This window comes from Zootoca vivipara, chromosome 7, assembly GCF_965207765.1.
Source record: "Zootoca vivipara chromosome 7, rZooViv2.hap1.1, whole genome shotgun sequence".
In the NCBI taxonomy this organism is placed as follows: domain Eukaryota; kingdom Metazoa; phylum Chordata; class Lepidosauria; order Squamata; family Lacertidae; genus Zootoca; species Zootoca vivipara.
The window spans coordinates 17,210,719-17,237,847 of NC_142590.1; the positions used below are offsets into that span (position 1 = coordinate 17,210,719).

A 27,129-nucleotide genomic window follows, 5' to 3' on the forward strand; every position below is an offset into this window, starting at 1 on the left:
GCTGCTGTTTTTTCCCTTTAACTTTTCATTTAGCTGCGGCACATAACCCTGTTTCTTCAAAATAACTTTTCAGTGAATGGTTATTTCCAAAGCCAGATTTTTTTTTTACTTTTATACAGGGCAAAACTCCGGACTTTTTATAAAAAAGCAACTAATAACTTCTACTCCAAAAAAGGTTTGATGGCTTATTCTCTGCTTGCTCCTTTCCCCCCATCCCTCTCCCTCTGAGGGATTTAGGTACATAAGTCAAATTAGCAAGGATCCGAGTTAATGTATAACTCACTTGCCTGCATGGCAGAACAGTTTCATGGATTTCTTGCTTTTTTTATGTTCCTTTCTTCTTTTTGTACCTTTTCCTGTCCCCAATCTGAAGTCGGTATTGTGCTGCTTTCAATACTATTAGTCAGAGGGATGAATGTGCATGAAATGATCCAGCCAAAAGCTAAGCACTTATAAGTCCCATTGATTTAAAAGAGAGAATTAAGCACCAGCTTTAATCTCTCCCATTTAAACTGTTAGGACTTCAGAGTACTTAACTTTGGCTGCATCATGCTCATCATTTTCGAATATTAGTACTTTTGGTTAAGCATTTATCATGGTCCAGCAAGCAGACCATAATACTTGTGCCATCCACACATGAAAAAAGAAGTTCCTGTGTGAAGACCTCACAGTAGATGAAAAGCACAGTGTACAAGCTTAACATAACTGGATCCAAGTAATGATCATTGGATGTGGGTTTTACACGGCTGTTTTGGGAACAAAATAAGGCATATACTGTATACCAACGATCCATGAATGTAAATTAAAACAAAAAAGGAGCTCCTGAGACCATACACCACACTTGAATCTAACCCAGCATCCAATGCCTGGCACAGTCCAATTACACAGTAAAGTGTAAGGATGCGTATGGCAGTGGGGCTAGTCTTTGTAAAAGGGAGAACTGAGAAAAGCAAGCAGAATGAGGTGTGTGTGTGTACGCAGAAAAGAGGGAGCAGGGGGAATGGGGGTGCAGATGAAAGAAGGGGCATGAATGTGTCTGCAGAATAGGAGAGGATGGTGGCTTCATAACTGGGGGGAAGGTGAAAAGGGTGCCTAGTGGCGGCAATGTGAGAGAAGAGGAATATTCAGGAGGCTACCATGGTGATTGTGTGCAAGCAGGGGGTGCTGCATAAAAGGAAGGGGTGAGGGTGAAAACGGGTGCAATGCAGGGCTGCAGAAAAGTGGCATCAGAAATGGAGTAGGGAAAGTGAAAAGTGATCTTGGTTGTTGCATGGGGTAGGAAGGGGAAGCTCTAGGACAGGCATCCCCAAACTTCGGCCCTCCAGATGTTTTGGACTACAATTCCCATCTTCCCTGACCACTGGTCCTGTTAGCTAGGGATCATGGGAGTTGTAGGCCAAAACATCTGGAGGGCCACAGTTTGGGGATGCCTGCTCTAGGAGATTAACTGTGGGGTTGGCAAGCAAAGCGAGCAGAGATACCATAGAAACAAACTCCAGCAAAACCACCGGTCTTCTGTGATGACCTATTTGTGACAAGGAGTAGCTCACAGGCAGTTGTTTACCATGGTTAGGCAGCAGCTGTAAGCTATGCCCTGTTACACTTGGCTGAATAGGATTCTTGATGTCATATTATCTATGTCACAGATGAAACTGTTTCTGCATTTTTATTTGGAGGTTTGTATGCCTCTGTTGCATGGAAGTATGAACTTGTGCAAGCTAGTTTAGGCCAATGAAAGTAATGGTTAGGGAGCAGTTAGCAAACTAACTTTCACTCAGAGTAAAGGTAAAGGAACCATGGCAGAACGACTCGGGTTGTGGCGCTCATTTCGCTTTACTGGCCGAGGGAGCCAACGTTTGTCCACAGACAGTTTTTTTGGGTCCTGTGGCCAGCATGACTAAGCCGCTTCTGGCGAAACCAGAGCAGTGCATGGAAACACTGTTTACCTTCCTGCCAGAGCAGTACCTATTTATCTACTTGCACTTTGACGTGTTTTCGAACTGCTAGGTTGGCAGGAGCTGGGACTGAGCAACGGGAGCTGACTCCGTCGCGGCGATTCGAACCGCCGATCTTCTGATCGGCAAGCCCTAGGCTCAGTGGTTTAGACCACAGTGCCACCTGCGTCCCTTTTGCTCAGAGTAGGCCCATTTAAATGAATGCCCAACTTAGGTTCATTCATTTCAATGGGTTTAGTCTGAATATGACCCCAGATGTTTGGCTCAACTCTCACCAGTCCCAGCAAGAAAGGCCAACGGTCAAGAACAATGGGAGTTGTTGAGGGCACCACATTGACTACCAATAGGGTTGGGGCATTGAGACTCCAACTGGAGACACCCAGATTCAAGCCCCTGCTCAGCCATGAAGCTCCCTGGACCCTGGGCCACTATTTCAGCCAACCTACCTCACAGGATTCCTCAAAGTATAAAATAAGTGGGGGAAACAATGAACATTCCCTTGATTGTGTTGGAGGAAGGGTGGGATATAAATGTAAGTGGTTCCAAATTAGCTTATTACTGAGGTCCCCTTATTTTTAAAAGGCCAAGCCAGGGACCCCCTACTTTTGAAAAGTTTGATAACTGCATGGTTGTTACCCTGCAAAGCAACTTTCTGAACAAAATGTGGGATAGCCCCTAATAAGCAAAGGATTTTAGGTATACTGAAAAGAAAACAGACTAGGGCTGAGCAATATCTGGTTTCCGACATTGTGATATATCAGCAGCTAAACAGCTTGATATTCCGATATATCATGATGTCTGAAATGGGAGATCAGATGTGGGGATGAGGGAAGGAGCAGTCACAGAGATCCGGTGGGTGGAGGAAGGAGAGGAAGAGGAGTCACCTTCCCCGCATGGTCTGCGTGGGAAGGGATGGGGGTGCATCAGGCCGCCTTCAGTGGCAGCCAGTGAAGATGCACGTCTATTGTGGCTGCTGCTGCTTTCCTGCTGACGGAGGGAAGATGCTCCGCCTCAGTGCCAGGGGAAGGTAGTGCCTGGTGCCTTGAAGTGAGGGTGATCAGCTGCCCTGTTGTCCATCAGCATGAGGGGAAGGCAGTGCCTTGCAATCGGCTGCCCTGCCCTCCCTCACACGAGGAGCAATATATTGCTGTGTATTGCCGGGTCAAAATCGTTATTGCGGTGTGATTTCAAAACCAATTTTGGCATACTGAAAAATCTCACAAGACCATAAAATATGTGATATTACCGGGCAAAAATGACAAAAATTTAGTTGGCGAGAGGCAAGGGATGGGGCTATGGACCCCTAACTGGGAACTACTGGTTTACACAGTGATTCTCACATTATAGGCTTATCATGGGCTCTTCCCTTCCTATAAATTTAACGCAGTGAACAGGAAATGAGCAATGGAAATTTCCAATGACCAAACTACATTAAAAATGCCCAAAGAATGAGATGTTGGCTTTCTACTGAATGCAATAGCATGTATGAAATATGTGGAGGAGGAAATTTGGCACTTAAATTTATTAAAATGCTACATATGAGTGGATATCACAATTTTGAGGTTATTTAAAAAACAAACAAACCAGGCAGGGCTGGGTTTTTTAAAGTTTATCTTCTAATCCTTTGCACACTTACTTGGGAATAAACCCACCAAACACAGTGGTAGTGTGCTCCCAAATAAACACGCCCATGACTGGTTAAAGTTCTATTACTCCTGGCTGATGCGTTCTCTTAGGATCATTTTTTTACCCACAAGGCCAGAGGCCGAAACGTATCATCACTACCGTGGCAGTTCTGCTGTGCACAAGTACTCACAGATATTTGCTGTGCCCTTAGGAATGGGAAGATATGAGCCTGCACTCCAAGGCCGCCCCTGATAGTTCTTCTTGCATTTCCCACAGTCTGGGCCTGTTGTATTGTGCTCACATTCACATAACAATTTTTTGTTTTCTTCTCTGCAGCCGGTGGCATGGAGATTACACTTGCACCTAACAAAAGAAAAGGCAAGGTGTTATCACAAGTGGAGATTTCATTTCAAGGTGTTGTGCTCCAAACTGAAGACCAGCTCTTGGCAAGAAACATCTACATAACAAAACACTCTGCTCTTGTTGTTGCTGGTTTAACTTCTGTTGGTTTGTTGTTGTTGTTGGGTTTTTTTTAAGCCTCCCAGCACTGTTTCAAATTGCTTTCATACATAAATGCTGTGACAGTTGGATACTGCTGTTTGGTGTGTACTAATCAAACAAAAAGTAACTACATCAAAACTTTCAGATCTGGTTCTCTTAAGCCCTGTGCTCAAATCAACATAGCTCCTTATAATTAACAATTGTATATTATATCCCAATCCTACAAAGAACAAAACTACACTACAGACTTAACTTGCTTAAACTGTAATTCCTCCATCTCCAGAAAGCTTGGAAATTGGGAGTTCTGTGATGTGGGTATATAGCAACGAGGGATTACCAACAGGGAATTATCTGAATGTCTCTGAGCTATAGCACCCAGACCTGTGCAGAAGGGGGGGGGGCAGCCGCGTATACTTGCCCCAGGCCTCAGAGGGCTAAACTGGCCAGGGGCCTGCTGGACTTAACACTGTCATGCCAATCCCTGTACCTCCCAGCCATCCTAGGCCTCAGACAAACTCTGCATGGGCCTGATAGCACCTGGGACTCTTGGAAGGGGGAGGCTTGACAGTTCTAAGTGGCATCAAACTGAAAGAGGCTGAGTGAAAGCAGCTCCCAAAATTCCTCTCCTTCCTCCTGGGCCGTGTTCAGAAAGTGGCGGTGGGGGATGAGTGTTCAGACCCCTGGGCTCTCACTTGTTGGGTGCCTCAGGGTTCTGCCCTCTTCCCCCATGCAGCCACTGAGAGAGATCATCAGGGGGTTTGGGCTGGGTGTTCATCAGTATGCGGATGATACCCAGCTCTACCTCTCTTTCAAATCAGAACCAGTGAAGGCAGTGAAGGTCCTGTGTGAGAGTCTGGAGGCGGTTGGAGGATGGATGGCAGCTAACAGATTGAGGTTGAATCCTGACAAGACAGAAGTGCTGTTTTGGGGGGAAAGGAGGCGGGCAGGTGTGGACGACTCTCTGGTCCTGAATGGGGTAACTGTGCCCCTGAAGGACCAGGTGCGCAGCCTGGGAGTCATTTTGGACTCACAGCTGTCCATGGAGGTGCGGGTCATTTCTGTGTCCAGGACAGCTGTTTTACCAGCTCCATCTGGTATGCAGGTTGAGACCCTATCTGCCCACGGACTCTCTCACCAGAGTGGTGCATGCTCTAGTTATCTCTCGCTTGGATTCCTGCAATGCACTCTATGTGTGGCACCTTTGAAGGCGACCCGGAAACTAAAACTAATCCAGATTGTGGCAGCTAGACTGGTGACTGGGAGCGGCTGCCGAGAAAGATCTGCATTGGCTCCCAGTACGTTTCCAAGCACAATTCAAAGTGTTGGTGCTGACCTTTAAAGCCCTAAACAGCCTCGGTCCAGTATACCTGAAGGAGCGTTTCCACCCCATTGTTCTGCCCAGACACTGAGGTCCAGCACCGAGGGCCTTCTGGCGGCTTCCTCACTGCGAGAAGCCAAGTTACAGGGAACCAGACAGAGGGCCTTCTTGGTAGTGGCACCTGCCCTATGGAACGCTCTCCCACCAGATATCAAAGAGAAAAACATCTACCAGACTTTTAGAAGACATCTGAAGGCAGCCCTGTTTAGGGAAGCTTTTAATGTTTAACAGACCATTGTATTTTAATATTTTGTTGGAAGCCGCCCAGAGTGGCTGGGGAAACCCAGCCAGATGTGCAGAGTATAAATAATAAATTATTATTAATACTACGATCTTTTGGGAAAGTTGCAAAATTCTCTAACTTTTTTTGGGCGGAGGGCAAACAAAAAAGAGTCTCTACTAAATGAGACTCCATTGTTTGTCCACACTGGTGGATGGAAGAGGCAATGAGCTGAGAGAACAAGACAGGAAACTCTAAGGACCAGCCTCACTGCATTATTGGGGGGGGGGGATATGGGGAGTAAGTCAACAGAAGCATGGGCGTAGGCAGGGGGCAGGAGGGGGCAATTGCCCCCCTAGAAGCAAAAGGCTGAGGGGCGCAGGCGTGGCAGCCCCAGGCTACCGCTCCCGGCACGAAGCTCCAGAGGCGCGCGGGGAGCGTAAGCGGAGGAGCGCTAAGCAGGAGTGGGGAGCGTAAGTGGAGGAGGCAGCCACAGGCTCCCGTTCCCCTCGTGCCTCTGGAGCTTCGCGCCGGGAGCGGGAGCCTGGGGCCACATCCTCGGAAGACTGGGGAGGTGCAGGCAACGTAGCCCCGCCCACATCCCCACTGTGGCCCCTCCCCTCCTGCCCCTTGCCCCTGCCCCTTGCCCCCCCTAATTTTTATCCTGGGTACGCTCCTGAAGGTTGTTTCCTTCACCCTTTTCAGGATGAAATGGGACTTACAATAATGCTCCTATATGCAACTACTGTAACTTGATCCGGCAACTTGAGATCTTAATCATCATACCATGACCACCTCAAGGGAAACCTTTTGCATCAATAAGTGGTTTGGAAAAGTTCTGGTTATTTTAATTTTAGACATTGGCCCCAGGCTATTTGAGTAAAAAATAAAATAAAATAAAATAGCAATGTAGTCTACTGTGCTATAAGTATGCAAATTGAAATGGACTGAACCAGAATATGGACCAAAGTCCTTTAATGAACCCAAAGCCTCTTAACGAACACTCAAAAAATCCCCCATGAACTGAAGATGCATTCAAAATGAAAAAGCTCGTTTTATCAGCATGAAAGCATTGTTATTTCTTTCCAGTAGATGTCAGAAATGGTTTAAAATCTCCTTCAGATACATGTTGGAGAGGTGCCCAGGTATTTAGCAACTCTGGTTGATTATTTTCCTAACGATTTTACATCCGGTGGTCGGAAAGATTCTTCTGTGGGCATTTGTCACCTGTTCCATGGAGTGACTAGTAATTAGGGCAAGGCAGCGCAAGGAATGGGCAAGCATTTTTTTTTTAAAAAAATAGCATGTGCAAATGAACAGCTGCCAAACCTGACTTCCATTTAAGGAAAATTTGACCTGAGGCAAGTAGCAACCCACAGATATATCCTCGGGGCAAAGCCAACTTATGGCATCTTTAAGGAATTCAGGATAATGGAAGATAGAATTGGTAACCTGTTACATGCAGTTTGCATTTCATCTGTGGCTTAAGTAAATGATACTCTCAAGAATGGATGCTATAATAGCTCATTATAGCTGGAAATATTAATAAACACCTCTTTCCTTTTAATTAAAATGGGTGTGTGAGGGTGGTGGGAAATCCTTGTAAACAGGTTTATAAATGAGGCTCCGCTAAGCAGAAAGTTTAATTGTTCTATATTAGTGGTGCTAGATTCCCTGATAAAAGGCTTGTTTTCTTCACACATTTACAGAATGGCTTTAAATATAAACAAAATGTAAATATGCTTTAAATATAAACAAAAATACTGCTCAGTTCATTACAAAAAATAAATAAATACCGGTACTGTTTAAAATAGGTAAAGAATGGAAAATCTGGAAATCGGAGAGGTTCTATGAGAAGTTGTTATGAATGAAGAGTCATCAGACATTTTGCTGCCTGATATGAAGCACAGATGGCAACCCCCTACAACACACACACACACACACACACACACACACACTTTAAAAAACCCTGAACATAAGAAGAGCTTGCTGGATCAGGCCAATGGCCCATCTAGTCCAGCAACCTGTTCTCACAGTGGCTTACCGGGTGCATATGGGAAGCACAACCATTTTGGCTGTGAGCCCTGGAAAACCTGGTTTTGTTGGGTGTGTTGCTCTTTTTTTGTATCTTTATCTTAGAACTTGTTCTTTTATGTGGAAATTGTTCAGATTGGCTGTTTCTTTCCCCCCCCCAACGTATGCATGTATGAAGGCAGGATCCGAGCATAGATCTGCCATTGGATTTTTCTTCTACCAGTACTGCTTTTCCTTTCATTCCACTGAGTTTTCAAATAACATATTTCTATGGTAAAAATTAGTAAGAAAACTCACCACATCTACAGCTTTGATTTCTAAGAGTTGGAAGAACAAATTCAAAAAGAAAACAGACCTCATAGAGGTTTGCAAGAGCTCCCGTTAAAATATTCTTAAAGCACCATCGCTGGGATAAACTCTCAACAGAGCCCACCTACTCTCACGAGCCCATAATTTAGTGGCATAGCACTCTGCAGGACCAGTCTTCCCCCCCAGAACAAGACAGCCATTGGAATAGTAAACGCGGGATTGGACTGTGGGAAGTAGTTCCTTCGCTCGGGCACGAAACTGAGAACTTTGAGCAGCACCAGGGGAAAGGCCAGCTGGACCCGCCTTCTGGAAACATAGCCGCTTCAAACTTATAGACTCTTATATCCACCCCGAATGACAACCCCCATAGCCCTGTAAAGCATTTTTATTTTAATAGCTGGTATACGACCGTAATAAAGCTTGATTGATAGTGGCATAGCACACAACCTGCATGCAAAAGATCCCAGTTCCAGTTTCCACGACTCCCATTTAAAAGGGAGCAGGGCTTGGAAAGACCATTACATTAAGTCCTACATAACTGTTACTGGAATAATAGTCTCTAATGGTGTTAAGCAGCTCAAGGTGCTCAAATGCTCCTTCCTCTACGCAGTATTCTATAGGTGCAAACACAGGATGAATTAGGACTACTTGTACGAAAAGGGGCTATGGATAAGATGCATGCTTCTACACTTGTGTGATATGAGGGTGCATGTAAGGCCTCTGTCGAGTTTTTGACTACACAGCAATGGTTAAGTTGCTGTAAAAACAGCAGACAATCCTGCAGCCCCAGCATGCTCAGTCTATGTGATCTGATGGGCAAAATGTGTACAGTACAAACATCTTTGCATACATTCACATGGACATGCACAAGGTAACAGTACCAAAAGGAGTTCTTGCAGCTTCCCCTAGTTAATACAGCTAATTACCAATGGATGCTGGAGAATGTGAAATGGTTGGTGTATTGCCCTATAAACGGACAGCGCTTCTATGTAACTTTCATATGTAACATGCATAACCCACCTGTACTGAATGAATACACTATTTGGCCAGTTTATTCAGTACTCTGTAGACATTACCCACTTGTGCACATTCTCCAGCATTCCTCAGAAGCAATGCATATTGCCTGGGAAATGTGCAAACTCACTTGTTCACGCTATCTGTGTGTTCACAGGTAGGGGGCTGGACTAGATGACCCTCATGGTCCCTTCTAACTCTACAATTCTATGCATCTATGCTCAGCATTTTAATGTGACTGTGCATGTTAGTGGAGTTTCTGCACATTCTTCACTGGACTTATATTAGGTACACTGCTGTTACATTAGCTACAATAAATGAGGCTATGCTAAGGCACACATATATTTGCAAAATAAAAATAAATTCTACGCCTTGAGACTTTGGGGGTGGGTGGGCACAGGCTTGTAGAGACTGGAAGGGAAAGCCAGAAGCTTCTTCTTCTTAAAGGCTTCTGTTGCAATTAGTTATCATGGCTTCTTCCTTCAGTCTTGTTCTCCCAAACAACTAATCTCTGAAGTACCCAGCACAGGCAGTGTTTTGGATCACTGTTTGTCTCATGCTCCAACATGAGCCTCAACAACATTTAATTTCTCATTCAGTTAAAACAAAAAGGCCATCAGGAGGATGCAGATGAATACATTCAGTTTAGGGGAGAATTCCCTTTGACCTGAATAGGTTATGATTTCATACAACAACCACCATAAACGGGAGGATATAAATAATGGGAAGCAGTACATCCTGTGATTTTTGAGGCAGGGATTATTGACTAAAAATCCCATGTCTATTTTTTGTGAGAAGTTCAGATTTCTGGGAATCACAGTCTCTGTTTGACCTTAGATTCCATAGGACAAAGCAAGAGATTCATACTCTGAGGGAGATAATAAGAGGACAGCAATGGCATTTTGTGCTGCATACCGAAAAGCATTGCCTTCTGAACATGGGGCTCTCTATATCTTTATCAATCTAGTAAGATGCAGCTGAACTACTCTAGTAAATTCTGTGCATGTCATTGTGAGAAAATTCATTCTACAGCTACAAAAATGACTTGTGTAGTAGAGAGAATGATGCATAATGAATGGATAAAGGAAGCCAATGCACGCTTAGCTCAGCTGAGAAGTATATATGCAGTGATGGGCTTATGAATGTTTGAAGGATGTACATGCCAAAAGAGAGAATTCTGGATTCTGCCTCTGAAATGTAAGTGGACAGAAATCAGAAAAAAGGAAAATATCCATTGGCTTTTCTTGAAAGCAAGACTCCATTGGAGATCAGATCTAAACCACCCATCTGTTAGTTGACTTCATTATCTAATTGATTATGCCCATAAAAAACCAACAACTTTGGTTTAACAATATTTTAAGTCTCTTATACGCATTATATATTTCTTTGAATTTTTATCCCATGTCATCCTATGGACTGAATTAAGTATAAAACAAAAACAATATATAAAAAAGACTTTGGAGCTCATCTTGATTCATTTGCAGCAACTAGCAAAACACAATACAGTCATTTATCTCACTCAGAGATGTCAAAGAAATGGAAAACATTCTGTTGGATTGCAATATTCTGGCTTCTGTGGAAAAAGTTAGCATCAGAACTGGGCCAAAGTTCAACTGGACTTGGATTAGAGTGCCCTATTATTGAGCTTTGTCTGCTAAAATGACTGACTTATTTGGAAATATATATTTAAAAAATAATAAAAAATTGTCCGGTAGCACATTAGAGATCAACTAAGTTTGTTTTGGGTATAAGCTTTCGTGTGCATGCACACTTCTTCAGATACACTGAAACAGAAGTGATGACTGATTTGGCTAACTAAAACCCACAATTACCAGACTCTATTCTAACTGAGGCCATCCATCAATTTGGCTTCCACCTAGGTCTCAAAATGTGTCTATTTTTCAAGCCAGATCAGATATATATCTAGATCCTAAGGTTACACAGGGGACGCGGGTGGTGCTGTGGTCTAAACCACTGAGCCTCTTGGGCTTGCCGATCAGAAGGTCAGCGGTTCAAATCCCCTGTGATGGGGTGAGCTCCTGTTGCTTGGTCCCAGCTCCTGCCAACCTAGCAGTCTGAAAGCATGCCAAAAGTGCAGGTAGATAAATAGGTACCACTCCAGCAGGAAGGTAAATGGTATTTCCATCCGCTGCTCTGGTTTTGGTGTTCCATTGTGCCAGAAGCAGGTTAGTCATGCTGGCCATATGACCCGGGAAGACTGTCTGTGGACAAAACGCCAGTTCCCTTGGCCTTTAAAGCGAGATGAGTGCCACAACCCCAGGGTTGTCTGCAACTGGACTTAACTGCCAGGGGTCCTTTACCTTTTTAAAGGTCACACACCCAGCCAAACTATGAAAAAACCCATCCCTTTGGGCATGTCAAATACTTGTCCAAACAACAAATCTCCTTGGGCAAAGCTAGCCATTTATCCAAAACCCCAAACAAACACCAGTACCTCACATTTGCTTAGACCAGATATTTATCTCGATTCTATCTTAATCCCCAAATTCACCCCCGTCACCCCAAATGCTAGCATTACACTAAGACTAAAGCTAAATGGACACCCAAATCTCCAAAGCCTTCAGAAGCCTTTGTACGTGGCCAGACTCCCATCCCCCCAAGCACTCCTCTGTAGGAAAAGATGAAAAGCTAGGCTGACTTCTTTCATGCTGATGAGAAACTGAGAAAATACAAAGATATGATAGAGAAAACATAAAGACCCATTTCTAGCTGTTTATAAAAAGAGCTCAAAATAATGATGATTATATTTCACAATTAGATAATGGCTTGAGGCTAAAAAGGAATCCAACTCACTTTGATAGCAATCTCTTTCCTTCCTCTGGGGTACTAGACGATGGTAACCAACAAAGCACAACCACATGATTTGAGGATAATTCAATTGCCCTGATTAAACTATGCTTGTGTCCAGCAGTGGGGGTTGCAAATATATGTTTGGCTAAAGGCCAACTCCAGAGGGTGGTAAAGTGGGGATAGAGGCCAAGACTTTGAGGTGAACAAAGGATCTAATGTAGACATTTGGAGAGGGTCAAATGATACCGTGAAGTATTTGTTTTCCTTCTAGTCTAAGCTAGGTTTGCTATTAAACATTAAAGAAACATGCATTCTTGCTCTTTTTCTGCCCAGCCCAACATTGGGTCCCCCAGAAGTTGCTGAACTACAACTCTGATCAGTCCCAGCCAGAAAACCTATTGGTCAGGGATCATGGCAGTTGTATTCCAACAATATCTGGATGGCGCCACATTGGTTACCCTTGGTCCAGAGTAACCATAATGCTAACCCGCAGTATTATTCCATCTAAATAAAATGATGGACAATCAAGCAATTGCCTAGACTTCTTTCTTCCTCCTAAAACTCACAAAGCCTCATGCAATAAAAAAGCAGAGCAGCCTAAGGCAAAGAAAGTGGTCAGAATGAACGCGTACATGTTGAAATCTTAACTTTTTTGTTCTCTCACAGACTGATCTAGCTTAAAGCAGGGATGGCCACCCCAAGGCCCTCTAGATCAGGCATCCCAAAACTTCGGCCCTCCAGATGTTTTGGACTACAATTCCCATCTTCCCCGACCATTGGTCCTGTTAGCTAGGGATCATGGGAGTTGTAGGCCAAAACATCTGGAGGGCCGCAGTTTGGGGATGCCTGCTCTAGATGCTGTTGGACTCCAAATTCCATAAGCCCCAGCCATCATAGGCAATGGCCAAGGAGGATGGGAGTTGTAGTCCAACACTACAGGCCACCTATTATTCACCCGTGTTCTATAGAGAGAGTTCTAGAGAGGGGAGGGAGCCATCTTTCAGCTACTAAAACCTGATGTTGACACACATTTTGCACACCTCTGGGGCAGATCCACACCATACATTTAAAGCACATCCAACACACATTTAAAGCACGTCTGGGAATTGTGTTTTCCCTTTCATAAAGCTCCGATTTCAAGAGCCATTAACCAACTACAGTTCCCAGGATTCTTTGGGGGGGGGGAGAAATCATGTGCATTAAATGTATGATGCAAACATTTCTTTTCTTGGTCTGTCACTGTAACAGCCACCTTGTCAGAGCAGAGATGGTGAAATTCAACAGTGGCTTGCTGTGTATCTGGAAATCTTGGCACTGTTTAGTTTCCACAACTCAGCTGATCTCCATCTTCCAACTCCAACAGAGAAAACCTGTACATGAAAGTCTTATTTATGGCACACTAAATATGCAGTTTTAATTCCTAATACCTTCAAACTGCTGCCTAATACCCTGGGGGGTCAGCTCTTCCTCCTTGGATGGGTCTATTTGCTTTCTTGACCATTCATCTTTGCTACTCTCATTATTTTGGCAGAACACATTTTAAAATACCTTTTTATCTGTAAGAACTTCTTTTCTTTTTTCTTTTGCAGTTACGTAAGTATTCCGGAACACCCAAGGAAGAGGCCTTAGTTTTTGTGTGGGAACAAATCATGGGTTCTTCAGCTTCTTGCAGCTTCTATTTACATCTATGTAACTGACATTAAAGTGCTGTAAATATCACCAAGGTATAACTGCTAATAACAAGTTGATTCACTTGCTTGTAAGTGTCAACCAGCAGACTAGAGGTCACATGAGGGGATCTCTCATGCTGACAAAAATTAAAAAAAAAAAATAAGGAGTGCGAGAGTTGTTCTTTGATACATTTTTTAACGAGGAGCCATATGTTCCTCTCTTAATACGCAACTTAGGATCTTTGCATAGAATTGCCAAGGTTCAGCAAATCAGAACAAAAGCCATGTATAGACTACTGATAAGAAACTGGGATTGGGGCAAAGGGCAGTACTGTATCTAACTAAACAGTTCCAGTAGCACAAATACTTATGGCTGTGCTATGAAACTTTCTGTCCCTCTCCTCTCCCCACAGACCATGCAGACCTCCTAAATCTGCTCTGGTTGTGTGTGTGTGTGTTTGGTGAAACTCCACAACAGATCTAGGAGTTGCTCAGGGAAAGGAGAGGGGAAGTCCCATTGCACAGCCGAAAGTTCTTGAGGAACTGCTTAGCTGGATACCACCCCATAGTCAGTCTTTCTATATAGCCCAAGTGAGCATACCCATTATAGACCTCAGCTCTTTTTCCCAAGCTGTGACAAAGGCAATGCTCTTTAACCCCTCTCTTGCAATATGTACCTCAGATGCTCACGCTTATACCCAAGCCCAAACCCATGAGAAGTGATGGCACTGAGTAACTGAAGTTTCCAAAGCAGTTGTGGCACTCCTTAGCAGAGGAGGATAGGCAGAATTAGCTTTACATTAGTAATGTTCTGTCTATAGTGTTGTGACATTACTGTGGGTTGGGTCTGCCTTAAAGCAAGACCTGTTCACAGTCTGGCATTTGAGAAAATAATACAAATTTATCACATCTATTCATAAAATATATAAAACGGCCAGCTCAAAAACATTTAGGATTCTTTCCCCAGCCATTAAAAATGATATCAACTAATTTTGCTTTTCCAGGATGAAGAGCACGGTGTTTCTATTACTTGGTTTTGCATATCCCTCCTCCATGATAGCTCCACAATACTTGTCCTAAAAATGGTATCTGGAGGATATATATATATATATATATAGAGAGAGAGAGAGAGAGAGAGCGCACAGTTAATAAATGCTTAGTCCCACAATGGATGTGGTTATACTTTATTGGAGCAGTCTCACTCAGTGTGGTGCCCCACAGATGGTTTGGACTTCACAATGGGGTAGGAGAACTGAAAAAAGTTCACATCTGGCAACCAATGCACCCTTGGGTTTCAGATAGTACATGGGTAAAGGTAAAGGTAAAGGGACCCCTGACCATTAGGTCCAGTTGCGGACGACTCTGGGGTTGCAGCGCTCATCTCGCTTTATTGGCCAAGGGAGCTTCCGGGTCATGTGGCCAGCATGACTACGCCACTTCTGGTGAACCAAAGCAGCACACAGAAACGCCGTTTACCTTGCCGCCAGAGCAGGACCTATTTATCTATTTGCACTTTGACGTGCTTTCGAACTGCTAGGTTGGCAGGAGTAGATGGATAGAAGAGTCTAAAAAGCCCAGGACACAAATTTTCATGGCCCTTTAGCAGCTATGGTGGCTGAGCTCATCTACCCATGTACTATCTGAAACCAAAGGGGCACATTGGTTGCCAAATGAGAAATTTATTGGCATTATTTTTCAACTCTACTACCCAACTATCAACTCATATCACCCCCTTCTAGCCCAACCATGCCCACGGGGGCTGATGGTGGGCATCAGGTTGGAGAAGGCAGCGTGCAACTCAAATATATTTGGCTACAGCTGCTATCTGGATAGACATTTTAGAACTGCTGATTGTATTGGTACTTTATTAGATTTTAAATTATAAACATCCCCAGAAAATATGGTTGAGTGAGCAGTAAAGAAATACCTAAGATGCATACATATTGTTACAGATTTGGGGTACCAGTCTATTAGGGAAGAGTAGAAATTAATGAATGTCAAGATCTAGCTCATATCTGGAGTACTGAAGGGAAGATTCCAGGCAGTGGAAAACTACAGGCTCAACTTCCTTTTGAAGCCAGGGTCTTGCCTGGGTGTTAACACGACAAAAGGAGTTGATAGCCCATAGTCAGCAAAATTTTTCAGCAGGGGGCTGGTCCACTGTACCTCAGACCTTGTGAGGGGCCAGACTATATATTTTTTTGGGGGGGGGGATTATGCAAGAGCACCACAAGCCCCGGTGGCTGCTTACCTGTGCCTTGCAAGCGGCAGGGGCTGGTGGTGGCGGCGGGGGGACAATGAGCAGTGCGTGAAAGGGCTCCAGAGAGGGGCTGTTTAAAATGGGGGCTGCTCGAGTGCTGCTGCTGCTGGCACCAACAAAGCCCAGCCCCGTTCCTCCTCTAGGCAGGGTGGGGAGAAGCCAGGAGGAGGGATGGAGGGAGGCGGCGCTGGCGTTGTGGCCATGCGAGGGAAACAGAAAGAATATGTGTGCTGGCGATCCACATGGCGATTCCCGGACCATCCACAGGCCGGATCCAGAAGGCAATTTGGCCTGATCTGGCCCGCGGACCTTAGTTTGCCTACCCATGCCATAGTCTGGGCAGACGGGTTGCCAAGGTGATGGGGAGGTGGCAGGCTGTGTTCACAGGAAAAATGTGCCCCTAAAAAACCTAGGCTTGGGATCACAGATGGATGGGGAGGAGTTGCTTGGAGCAGAGGTGTGCTGGGATGAAGTTCTTTGTTCTCTTTTCTATCTTGGAAGGCTGGCTGAAAGGAAGCTGGGAAAGGTGTCTTGGACTCTGGTGTTGCACTGCTCTGGGGAACAAGACCCTCTTGAGACGACCATGTTGTAAGATATGGGCTCCCTCCATCTAAATTCAGGTGTAAATATGTGAATGTAAATATTTCTTAAAGCTACAGCAGCCACTTAACGCACCTTAACTATGAAAGGAACACAGAATTAAGATGTGGGCACCTGGAACCCGCATGAATCTTGCCGTAGCTCAGAGGAGATGGGAGGTGGCATTCAACCTTTGTAACAATATATTGGGGAGGCAGGGATGGAAGGGAAACTGTGAACTGGCGTTTCGTATCCATTCATGCTGCGTAGAGTCAAGGCGTAACTCTCCCAATGAGAACTTCCATAGCCTATGTGTACCACTGGCGATGTTTTTTAAAAAACACAGCCGTCATTTCAAAAGGCAAATGAGGGAGAATGTTTTACAAGGAACTACGGTAGCTTCATAAAATACAGATTGCTGCTGGTAAATAGGGACAGCTAGAGCATGTGGGATACATTTAGCCTTAGCTGCAGTTAAAGAGGAAGCAGTTTATAGGAGGAAAGGGAACCCATATATCTTTTCCATTATTGTTGCTATAAAAATATTGCCCGGAGTGAAATTTGAGGCAAATCTGTGCTCGCCAAGGCAAAACAAATGCAATTTTCAGGAAAAGGCAAAAGGATCTTGATAAGACTGATTAGGTTTATAAGGTGGATGAGATATCTTGCATGTCCTTTGGATATCCCTGAATCTCGCCTAAAGCAAAATCTGAGGAGAATGTAGAAGTTCTTGCTTAAGTAAAATTTATGAGGGATGTAGGAGGAAGCCAAAAAGGTTTAACATTGGTCTTATCAATTCGTGGGACTACAGTACATAGATCAGGGGGCAGGGCAGGATTTCCATTCTGTTTAGTGGGTCACAGGTTGTGCAGATCTTCTTTAAATGGGGGGCAACAGGGGAGAGAAGAATAGACCAGCATTTCCAATTAAAGATAATTGTTCCGCCAAACATGAATGTAGTATTAGGACACTATGCATATGGCTAAATTATTCTTTAATTACAAAGTAAAGACTAATATCGGATAAGGTTTTTAAGCTTCTTAATTCTGTAAGTAGCTTTGTACTGGGAAAGAAGTTTACCTGCGCTGGGCAATCCTCTCTTATGTTCATATTTGAGAACTATGTGTGGAAAAGGAGTATCTGAGATTTCATTGGCTGGTTTGTTGTTGTTGTTGTTGTTGTTGTTGTTGTTGTTGTTGTTTTTGGCTTCACTACTTTGGTTAGTCTTTACTGTTCAATCCTCAGTTTGGGAGGATACCGACTGGGTTTCTACATGCAGTATAATAAAGCACAGGAGCGGAGTGTTGTTTTTAACCCAATATCAATGGATCTATTCTGAGTAAAACTTAGTTGAAGGGCACCCAGTTTCCCCCTTTTGCTCACAGATGGAAGGCATATCTCTTTTGAGACGCTGCCCCCTGCCAGCAGAGCACAACATTAATTACATGAGGTGCAATCTTAGAAGAGACATTTCCTCCTCTTCAAAGTTGGCATCTGCCATGTGCCATTTTTAAAGCATTTCTACTTTAAAAAATGGGATGTTTAAGTAAAAATAAATAAAAATCTTATTCTGTGATTGATTGCAAGCACCATTTTAACTGATTGATTTTTTTCCCCTATAAAAACTCTTAATCTAGCCAATTAATTTACTAAATGGTGCTACCCTTTGCAAATGTAGATTTGCTACAGAAACTAATATCTGGAAAGTTAAATGCATTTCAAGCTACATTGATCAATTCCAAGAAACACTGTTGTAGAACAATACAGTTTCAAGTCAGTTCCCTCCATGCTGTGTTCTAACCTCAATGTGGGAGAAACAGAGTGATGGTGACTTCAAACTGTACTGCTCTGGATCTGTCTGTCTTAGAACTGGAATTACCCCGCTAAGAGAGAAATGTAACATCATACAGATATTCAGGGTTTCCGGATGTTAATTCTGCAGCTCAGTTGCTAAGAATATCTTAGACACATACAAATAAGTGCACACAAGCAAAAGAGGTGGTATGATAGCCATCATCAAATATCTGGAAGGCTGTCACACAAATAATAGATCAAATTTCTGTTGTCCTGCCCCAGAGAGTAGGATATGAACCAATAGGTTCAAATTAGAAGAAAGGGGATTTTGGCTAAATATTAGAAAGAACTTCCTAATGGAACAGACCTTGCCCCAGAAAGGTGGTGGACCATCCTTGCTTAGAGGTTTCTAAACAAATTCTGGTCACATATCAGGAAGGCTGTAACAGTGGATTTCTAGCACTGGTAGAGGGTTGGACTTAAGGTAAAGATGCGGGTGGCACTGTAGTCTAAACCACTGAGCCTCTTGGGCTTGCTGATCAGAAGGTTGGCGGTTTGAATCCCTGCGATGGGGTGAGCTCCCGTTGCTCGGTCCCAGCTTTTGCTAATCTAGCAGTTTGAAAGCACACCAGTGTGAGTAGATAAATAGGTACCACAGCAGCGGGAAGTTAAACAGCGTTTCTGTGCGCTCTGGTTTCCGTCACGGTGTCCTGTTGCACCAGAAGCGGTTTAGTCATGCTGGCTACATGACCTGGAAAGCTGTCTATGGACAAATGCCGGCTCCCTTGGCCTGAAAGTGAGGTGAGCGCTGCAACCCCAAAGTTGCCTTTGACTGGACTTAACCATCCAGGGGTCCTTTACCTTTACCTTTACTTGGACTATATGATATTTCAGTTCCTCTCCAACTTTGTGATATATTCTAAGAAATTAGACAGTCTTTCACAATTCCCATTGCCAGATTCTCAGTGATATAATGAATTTCTAGTTACAGGTAGGTAGCCGTGTTGGTCCTTCCAGTAGCACCTTAGAGAACAACTAAATTTGTCATTGGTATGAGCTTTTGTGTGCATCTCACTTCTTGAGATACAAGAGAAATAATGAATTTCTGCTATTTGAATTCCACTTTATTTACTGAGGCCGCAATCCATAGCTACTAGGAGTGCACCCCATTGAATACAGTAGGGCTGACCTCTGAGTAAACATGCACAGGACTGCACTGTTAATTTCTATCCTAAGTACAGAATTTATGGAAGATGTTCTAGGCTAGGACACCATTCTTAATGCTGAAGTTCATAAAGAAATCCCATTGATTCCCAATGGGATTAATTTGAGCAAGTGATTGATTTAGTGACAAGCCAGCCTTTTCAAGCTTCTGGCATGATTTGCTCTGGGTATATTATTGTCCAAAGGTCAAACAGGAACTCCAAAATATTGTAATAATTGCAGTAGACTTTTGTCATTTTTGTTTAGCGCACCAGTAAAATGAACCCTTTATTAAAGTTAGCAGTGAAATAAGTAAGGAGAAAGAGATTGGATTGGAAAAGTCACTACCAGAACGAGCCAAGATACTCAGCTTTGTCACAGAGCTTACTTGCTGTTACAGAAAAAGGTAGATTGCCAACATTTAATCGTTTTTAAGGCTTTATTACTAAGCAGTGCAAAAAACAAGGGATGCCTGCTTTCCCCCTGATGAGCACACTTCAGTCGGAATCTGTAAAGGTCATTCTAAATTCAAATGGCCAAAAGTGATGACAAGGTAACAGCGTGCCATGAATTGCCATAAGATGATTTCAACAATGTATTGAAAACTGAGGCAAATGTAATTTGGAGACTTTTTATGCATTGCTTTGTGAAGGAACCCTTTTTATTAACCCATGGACCACATTCCTTTCTGGACAATCTTCTGAGGCCCTATGCCAGTAGTAGGCAGGGTCAGAGCAAAAGGTAGGCTGATGTCATGGACTGGCAGGATGCAGAGGAATGGTGGGAGGCACTAGCTGGGGATCCCCCAAGGGAAGAAGGTTCAGAGCCAGGGGATTGGTGGCAGATGATGATGAATGGTCAGAGGGAGAAGACTGGGAGGATTAGGTGTTGGAAGCTAAAGATGTAAAAGGGTTTAGTGAGCAGGGAGAGGTTTTGGCAGAGAGAAGACCAGAAGCAGAAGTGGAAACAGAAGAGGAGGGAGGTCAAGAAGCAGAGATACAGTGGTACCTCGGTTTATGAACACAATTGGTTCCGGAAGTCTGTTCATAAACTGAAGCGTTCATAAACTGAAGCGAACTTTCCCATTGAAAGTAATGGAAAGTGGATTAATCCGTTCCAGACGGTCCGCGGAGTAACCGTTCATAAACTGAAGCGAACTTTTCCATTGAAAGTAATGGAAAGTGGATTAATCCGTTCCAGACGGGTCCGCAAAGTACTTAAACTGAAGCGTTCATAAACTGAAACATGGGTGTAATTGGTTCCGGAAGTCTGTTCATAAACTGAAGCGTTCATAAACTGAAGCGAACTTTCCCATTAAAAGTAATGGAAAGTGAATTAATCCGTTCCAGATAGGTCCGCGGCGTTCATAAACCGAAAATTCATAAACCGAGGTGTTCATAAACCGAGGTTCCACTGTATGTCAAAGTGTTGAAGCAGCATTGGTGTTTCCCCTTCCTGTTGTGACAGGTTCCCCTCTCCCTGATCTTCCAGGTCCAGGAGAAGTATGAAGTGGGAGGAGCAAAGGTGGGCGCAGCAATGTAGTGCTTGAGAAAGACCCAGGAGAAGAAGAGACTTAGGCAGCTGTGGGAAGACTGAGACCTTCAGTCTCCAGAATTGCCTCATAGGGGCAAGACCTATCAAGAAGAGTTACTGTGCTCATTAGGCCTGGCACTCCTGAGCAGACTTTGTTTGTCTAATGAAATGTTAACTTCACTTATTCTGCATAATTTATTGCTGGCTCGCTCCAATGAATATTAATTCTGCCTTTGTTCAGTAGGCTAGCTGTTCCATCCAGGCAAGGAAGAGGCATCATCAGAGTTCAAAGATGCATTCCAGGCAAGCAAACACACAGTCAGGCTGCAAAGTATGACTAGTGTGGGGTGTGGCCTAGGGAGCGTTCTGATGGCCAGACAGATAAGGGTAGAAGTTCATGAGGAAGTTCATGAGGAAGTTCAGTACATGAGGAAGCCTTGGGTCTGGGAACATTGGTCTCCACCCACCAGCTAAAAAGCAGCAGGGAGAACATGATGTGAAGTTGAGAAGTGGTAGGCCTAACCATTTTGTGACCCCACTGCTCTTCCCCCTCCATTCTCATTCTCTACCATTGCTTTCCCCCTGCTGGGTCTCCACATGCATGTTTGTCTCAGCTGGGAGAGAAAAATGGCTGGGGGAAGAGAGTGCTGGGCAAAGTAGCAGATTAAGCACACTGTCTCCACTCACTGGCTCTCTCCCTTGCACAGGCCCCATTAAGGCATTTGGCTTGGCTCTGTTGCATGATCTGAGCTGTGTTCAAAGAACAGCATCCCACAACAGTGCAATCAAACTTCATCACAAACCATTTGTGTCATCTTCTTTCTTTTTTTGGCAGGGTGAGGATTTGGGATGTAAAGTGTTGTTGGATAAAAGGTTATTGAGGATGTAAGGTGAGGAATAGAGAAGACACTACATCCAGTTAAATATGACGTAGCCCAGTTCACGTGTTTCTTTCTCCATCCATATAGGGTCAGACTACATTTATGCTTAATGTGTAGCATACAGTAATTACATGGGGGGTGTCTTGCACCTACCTGAAGACCTGAAGAAAAAAGAAAGATCTCATTGGTACCAATGGGAACAATTTGTACCGAGCCTTGTAGCCATGCTGGTAGATGTGGCAATTTTCAGGTGAGGTTGCAACTGAGGAGGGAACAGTATAAATTCCCAGTCCCTACATTCTGCGATCCCAACAACAGGCTGCACTACAACTGTTACAGGTTGTTGTTTTTTTAAAAAAAGAAAGACTTAGCTGTGTGCTGTGCATTAAGCATAATATGTTTGTCCCTAAGTGGGTTGAGAGAGGGTACCTTGAGAGCCTCTTTCCAAGTAGATCTGCATCACCAGGCTCTTGCGTGCCACCCCCTGCTTCCTGGCGTTAACATTGCTTTATTTTTAAAACATTTATTCATGCACACATTTTTGATATCGCCCACATCTGCTGCTTTGGAGGAGCAGACACCTTGAATTCTCCCTGTTCTTGCTTTACAAATTTCTTGGCAACTGTTTGCCCGTTAAATTGTTTTCCACGTTGTTAATACTTTCTTTTTTTAAGGAAGACTTTTGGCTAAGTGTTAATTTATCTCTGCTAGAAGCTGTTTTGCAGTGACATCATACATGTGTACTCAAGAAGAAATCCCTTCACTCAGGAATCTGCTCTAATCTGGTTTCAGACCTGGTTTGGGGAGTTGGGGTTGTTGGGGAGTACAACCCTGTTAGTTCTCCTGGAACTCTAGGTGGTTTTTTTTAATGCCATCAACCATGCCATTCAGAAGCAGGTGCTAGGGGATTACTGTTCCATTTCATGGCTGTTGATTTTGGGGTTACTCGGGGTTCTATCCATATGTTCTATCGGGGTTTAACATATACATGCTAATTTGGGATGAAGTGGGTTTGGGATGAAGTGTCATCAGTATGCAAGTAACCCACAGCATTACCTCTCTTTTTTCTAGTCTCAGGGAGGCTGCACAAACCATGGTATAAATACAGAGGCAGTTTTAGGATATATAAGGGCAAACCAACTGGAAATCAATTCAGATAAAATAGAGATACTATGGTTGGGTGAATTTGCCCATCTGTAGGGAGGTGTGTGCACTGCCTCTGGAAAAAAAAATCTCATGGACTCAGCGCTTATCAGTGAAAGCATGTGTCCCCCTGGAGACTAAGATTTTTTTTTTTAAAAAAAAAATCAGTTTAGGCTAATTTGACAGCTGCAACCCTATTTAGAGGAAGTTAACCTTACAATAGTCATACATCCTACCGTAGTTGCATCCAGACTAGACTACTGCAATGCACTCTGACTGTTTGGAAGCTTTATGTCTGAAAACCTTTGAATTCAAGAGGAGCACCAAAGCACAGTCTGTGACTTTCTTCATGTGACAAGGAGGTGTAGGAAGTTGTGCCTGAGACTCTGATTGTGCTGAGATTTCCCCCTGGAGAGTCAGGTCTGATCAGGGTCATAGGCAGTAAAACATATACCGTTCTGGGAATGGAGGAGGAGAAATTGGTAGGAATTTACACTGGCATTTTACCATTGATTTTTAAAGATAGCTCCCCATGAATCTGCAGGGACTTCCACTTAAACATCGATGGAACAGTGTACCCAATATTTAGGATAAACGCTACAGTGCGTTGTGAGGTGGTAGTTTTCAATTTGAAAGCAATCTCTGAACTAAAAGAATTCAAACAGGAAGAAACACAAAAGCAAACAAAAATAACCAGCAGGACAAAAGTGTAATGGTTACGGTAACATGCTGCAGATACGCAACTACAGAGAAGACTCTACAATAGTTATTTTAGTTTATACTGATGTTTAAGGTGACACCTTATCTAATTGTTCTGTACTGCTATAACATTCAGCATTTGTAGTATTTGACTTTGATATTATTATTTTTAAAGGATTTTCTCAACATAGTTATTTGAAGAACTATGAAGTGGTATACTACTAATACTATATTACCACTCCTGCTAGACAGAATTTTAGAGCAACTCCCTGTCTCTCCGCAAAAAGTGCCTTACCAGTAAATCAACCAGACTATGGTTCAACAGCATTGTTTTGGGGAAGATCAGTGGGTCAATGACAGAGCATCTTGCAGACAGAAGGTCCCAGGTTCAATGCCTGGCATCTCAAAATAGATCTGGGAGAGAGTATGGGATAACCAGCCTTATATAACCAACATGCTTAAGTCTAATTAATGCAGACCGCAGAGTAAGCTGTCCTGCCAGGCTTAGCTCACCTTAGCTCAAGCCTTTGTTCCCCTTCAGTCTACCTGAGAAGCTCAATGTGTGAGGAGGTCTGAGCTGGATGCTCCAAGCTGAGACCGCATGGTTCTTACAAGCCACTCTTGAGTTCCTATACAAATAATTTAGGAACATTCATCACTTTGAAACTAAACTAAGTTTTACTGCCTGCACAACTTTTTTCTGAATGCTGTATGGAAAAGCACACAAACCTGACCTCTGAAGAGTTTCTAAGTAAACCAAATTTTAACTTACCAAATGTGTGGTCTTTACCTTTGTTGGAGAAAGAGGGAAGTTTTGGAATTCCCAAGGGCATATTTTAAGGAGCGAACAACCTGTATTTCCATGCTTCACTTTGCTGCATACTTTGTGATTTTGCTGGGGTTCTCCCACCAAAGAGTACTTGCCCCAAACTTGGATTTTGGCTGCCAGGAATTCTCCTTTCATATACCTATTTTTTCCTTACCAATAACAGAGTCCTGCCTGAAACCCTTGGGAGCCACTGCAAGACATTGCAGACAATACTGAACAAGAATAGTCTGATTCAGCATAAAGCAACTTCTTATGTTCCCATGTTTTCTCAAGTAGCCAACCAGATGTCTCTAAATGCTTTCTGTGATGGCTGACTCCTGTTGTCTATTCCCCAAACTTGGCACTCAGAAGTGACTCACCACCTCTTAACATGGAAGTTCTCTTTAGCTATTTATAGACCAATCCTTATGGCAATTTCTGTGTAGCTAAATCATGATAAATTACACCAAGCAACAACTTCATGGGGGAAACCGGGGGAAATAATTGATGAATGAGAATTTGCAAACAAATCAGATGAAATGACCAGAGATCAGCCACGGGAGAAAGAGATATGCTTTGCACAAGCAAGTACTTGCTCCCACTCACTGGATCATCACCTTGTTGTAGTGAGTGGGCTTGCATGTTCCTATGACCCTTATTAGTGAAGCTGTCGGGAATCTCATACTCCCAGCAGGGTCACCCAAGGCGGTAAGGTCAAAGGGAAGGAGCTAGACAAAGAATGATCCAAGAAGTCATCAATGGCAGAACAGGCAGATGATAACAAGTGGCATGTTAAAAAGACTGTGAAGGCGGACGAAGGCTGCAGCAGATAGGAATCTACCGGTTTGTCGTGACTACTTCATGCCATCGGAACAGAGCCCTACTGCAAAGACTGTGTGTTGGTCAGCGTGCACTGATCTACACACATTAAACAAAATCACGCACAGGTGTCTTCCAAAAACCCAACCCAAACCCCAAAAGTCAAATGGCGATCGGCAAATGGTAACAGGGGCAGGATCGTGAAATCTGGAAGCCCCTAGTCATGAATCGGCAGATGGGTGATGGATACAGATTCAGTCGTTCTGGCTCAAGGAACGAGGCAGTTGAGCAGTTCGGCAGCTGTATCCATGACTGAGCAGCCCTTTATAGGGTCCACTCTGCTCACCCAGAAAAGGGGAGGGGCTAGAAAAGGTGCCCTAAACATAGTCTGCCTCCCTTTTCCCATGACTGGATTACTGCGCCCAGTGGGGTCACCACCTAGGGGTCGTAAAAGACGATTGAACTTTGGAACATGGAATATACGGGCTTTGTCAGATAACAGACAGCGAGCGTCCTGAACACAGAACTGCCATCATTGCAAGAGAGCTGCGACGTTTTAACATCGATATTGCAAGAGACTCGAAGAGCAGGCGAGGGACAACTGAAGGAAGAAAAAGGAAGCTACATATTCTTCTGGAAAGGTCTATCTGAACAAGAACATGGAATACATGGGGTATTAATGCCCTACCGGCATTAATGAGCGACTCTAAACCCTTCAAATAAAGCTCACCAAAAACCAACAGGCTACTATTATAAGCGCTTATGCATTAACACTGGATGCCGATGAAGACATCAAAGAAAAAAAATTACTCTCAACTGGATACCGTCCTTTCAGAGACACCTACCGTAAGGAAGATAAAATTACCCTCCTGGGTGATTTAAATGCAAGAGTTGGGCGAGATTTCGATCTGTGGCCTGGGACTATTGGGAAAGAAGGAGTTGGCAACAGCAACCAGAATCTTATTTTTGACGATATGTGTAGCGCACAACCTTGTTATTACCAACACACTCTTTCGACAGAAATATAAATTTAAAACTTCATGGAGGCATCCTCTGTCAAACCACTGGCACCTCTTAGACTATGTTATTGTCCGTGCTAAAGATTGCCGTGATGTGCTCCTTTCCAGAGCTATGACGAGCACTGACGACTGCTGGACAGATCACTGACTAATACTTTCCATGATGGCTATCAAGATTATACCTCAACACAGGCTTCAAGGAAGGAAACCAAGACACAAAATGAACACTCAAGCCCTTCAAGATCCCATTAAGTGGATTTGCTTCCAAACAACTGTTAAGGACCACCTGCACACTTCTTCAGAACAATGACAAACCAATGACAAACTTAGTTGGTCTCTAAGGTGCTACTGGAAGGAATTTTTTATTTTGTTTCGACTACGGCAGACCAACATGGCTACCTACCTGTTTTAAAAAGGTGACAGAACTGATTGTGGGAACTGCGGCCGGCAAAATTCTTGCAAGGATCTTAGCAAACTGTCTCGTAACAATATCTGAGGTGACCCTTCCTGAATCCCGAAATGGTCTTTGGTCTTCTAGGGGGACAGTGGACATGATTTTCACCACTCGACAGCTTCAAGAAAAATGCAGAGAGCAAAGCCAACCCCTGTATATGGCGTTTATTGACCTGACAAAGGCTTTCGACACTGTAAATCGTAATTCCCTGTGCACTGTCCTTCTGAAAATTGGCTGCCCAGATAAATTTATAAACATCATTCAGCTCCTCCATGATAATCTGACAGTAACAATCGCAGATAACAATGTCTCTCAAAGTGAACTATTCACAGTGGTATCTGAAGAAGTGTGCATGCGCACGAAAGCTCATACCAAAATAAAAACTTAGTTGGTCTTTAAGGTGCTACTGAAGGATTTTT

At 43.6% G+C, this 27,129-nt stretch overlaps 1 protein-coding gene across 5 annotated transcripts in view; it reads right to left on the minus strand.

Moving 5' to 3' along the window:
- NTNG1 (netrin G1) overlaps window positions 1-27,129 on the minus strand; it is a 214,272-nt gene that overhangs the window by 68,369 nt on the left and 118,774 nt on the right. For all 5 annotated transcript variants that reach the window (XM_088673776.1, XM_088673775.1, XM_088673773.1 and 2 more), the window contains exon 4: window positions 3,772-3,944. In XM_088673776.1, the coding sequence (XP_088529902.1) occupies window positions 3,772-3,944 (173 nt within the window). The remainder of the gene's footprint in view (window positions 1-3,771; window positions 3,945-27,129) is intronic.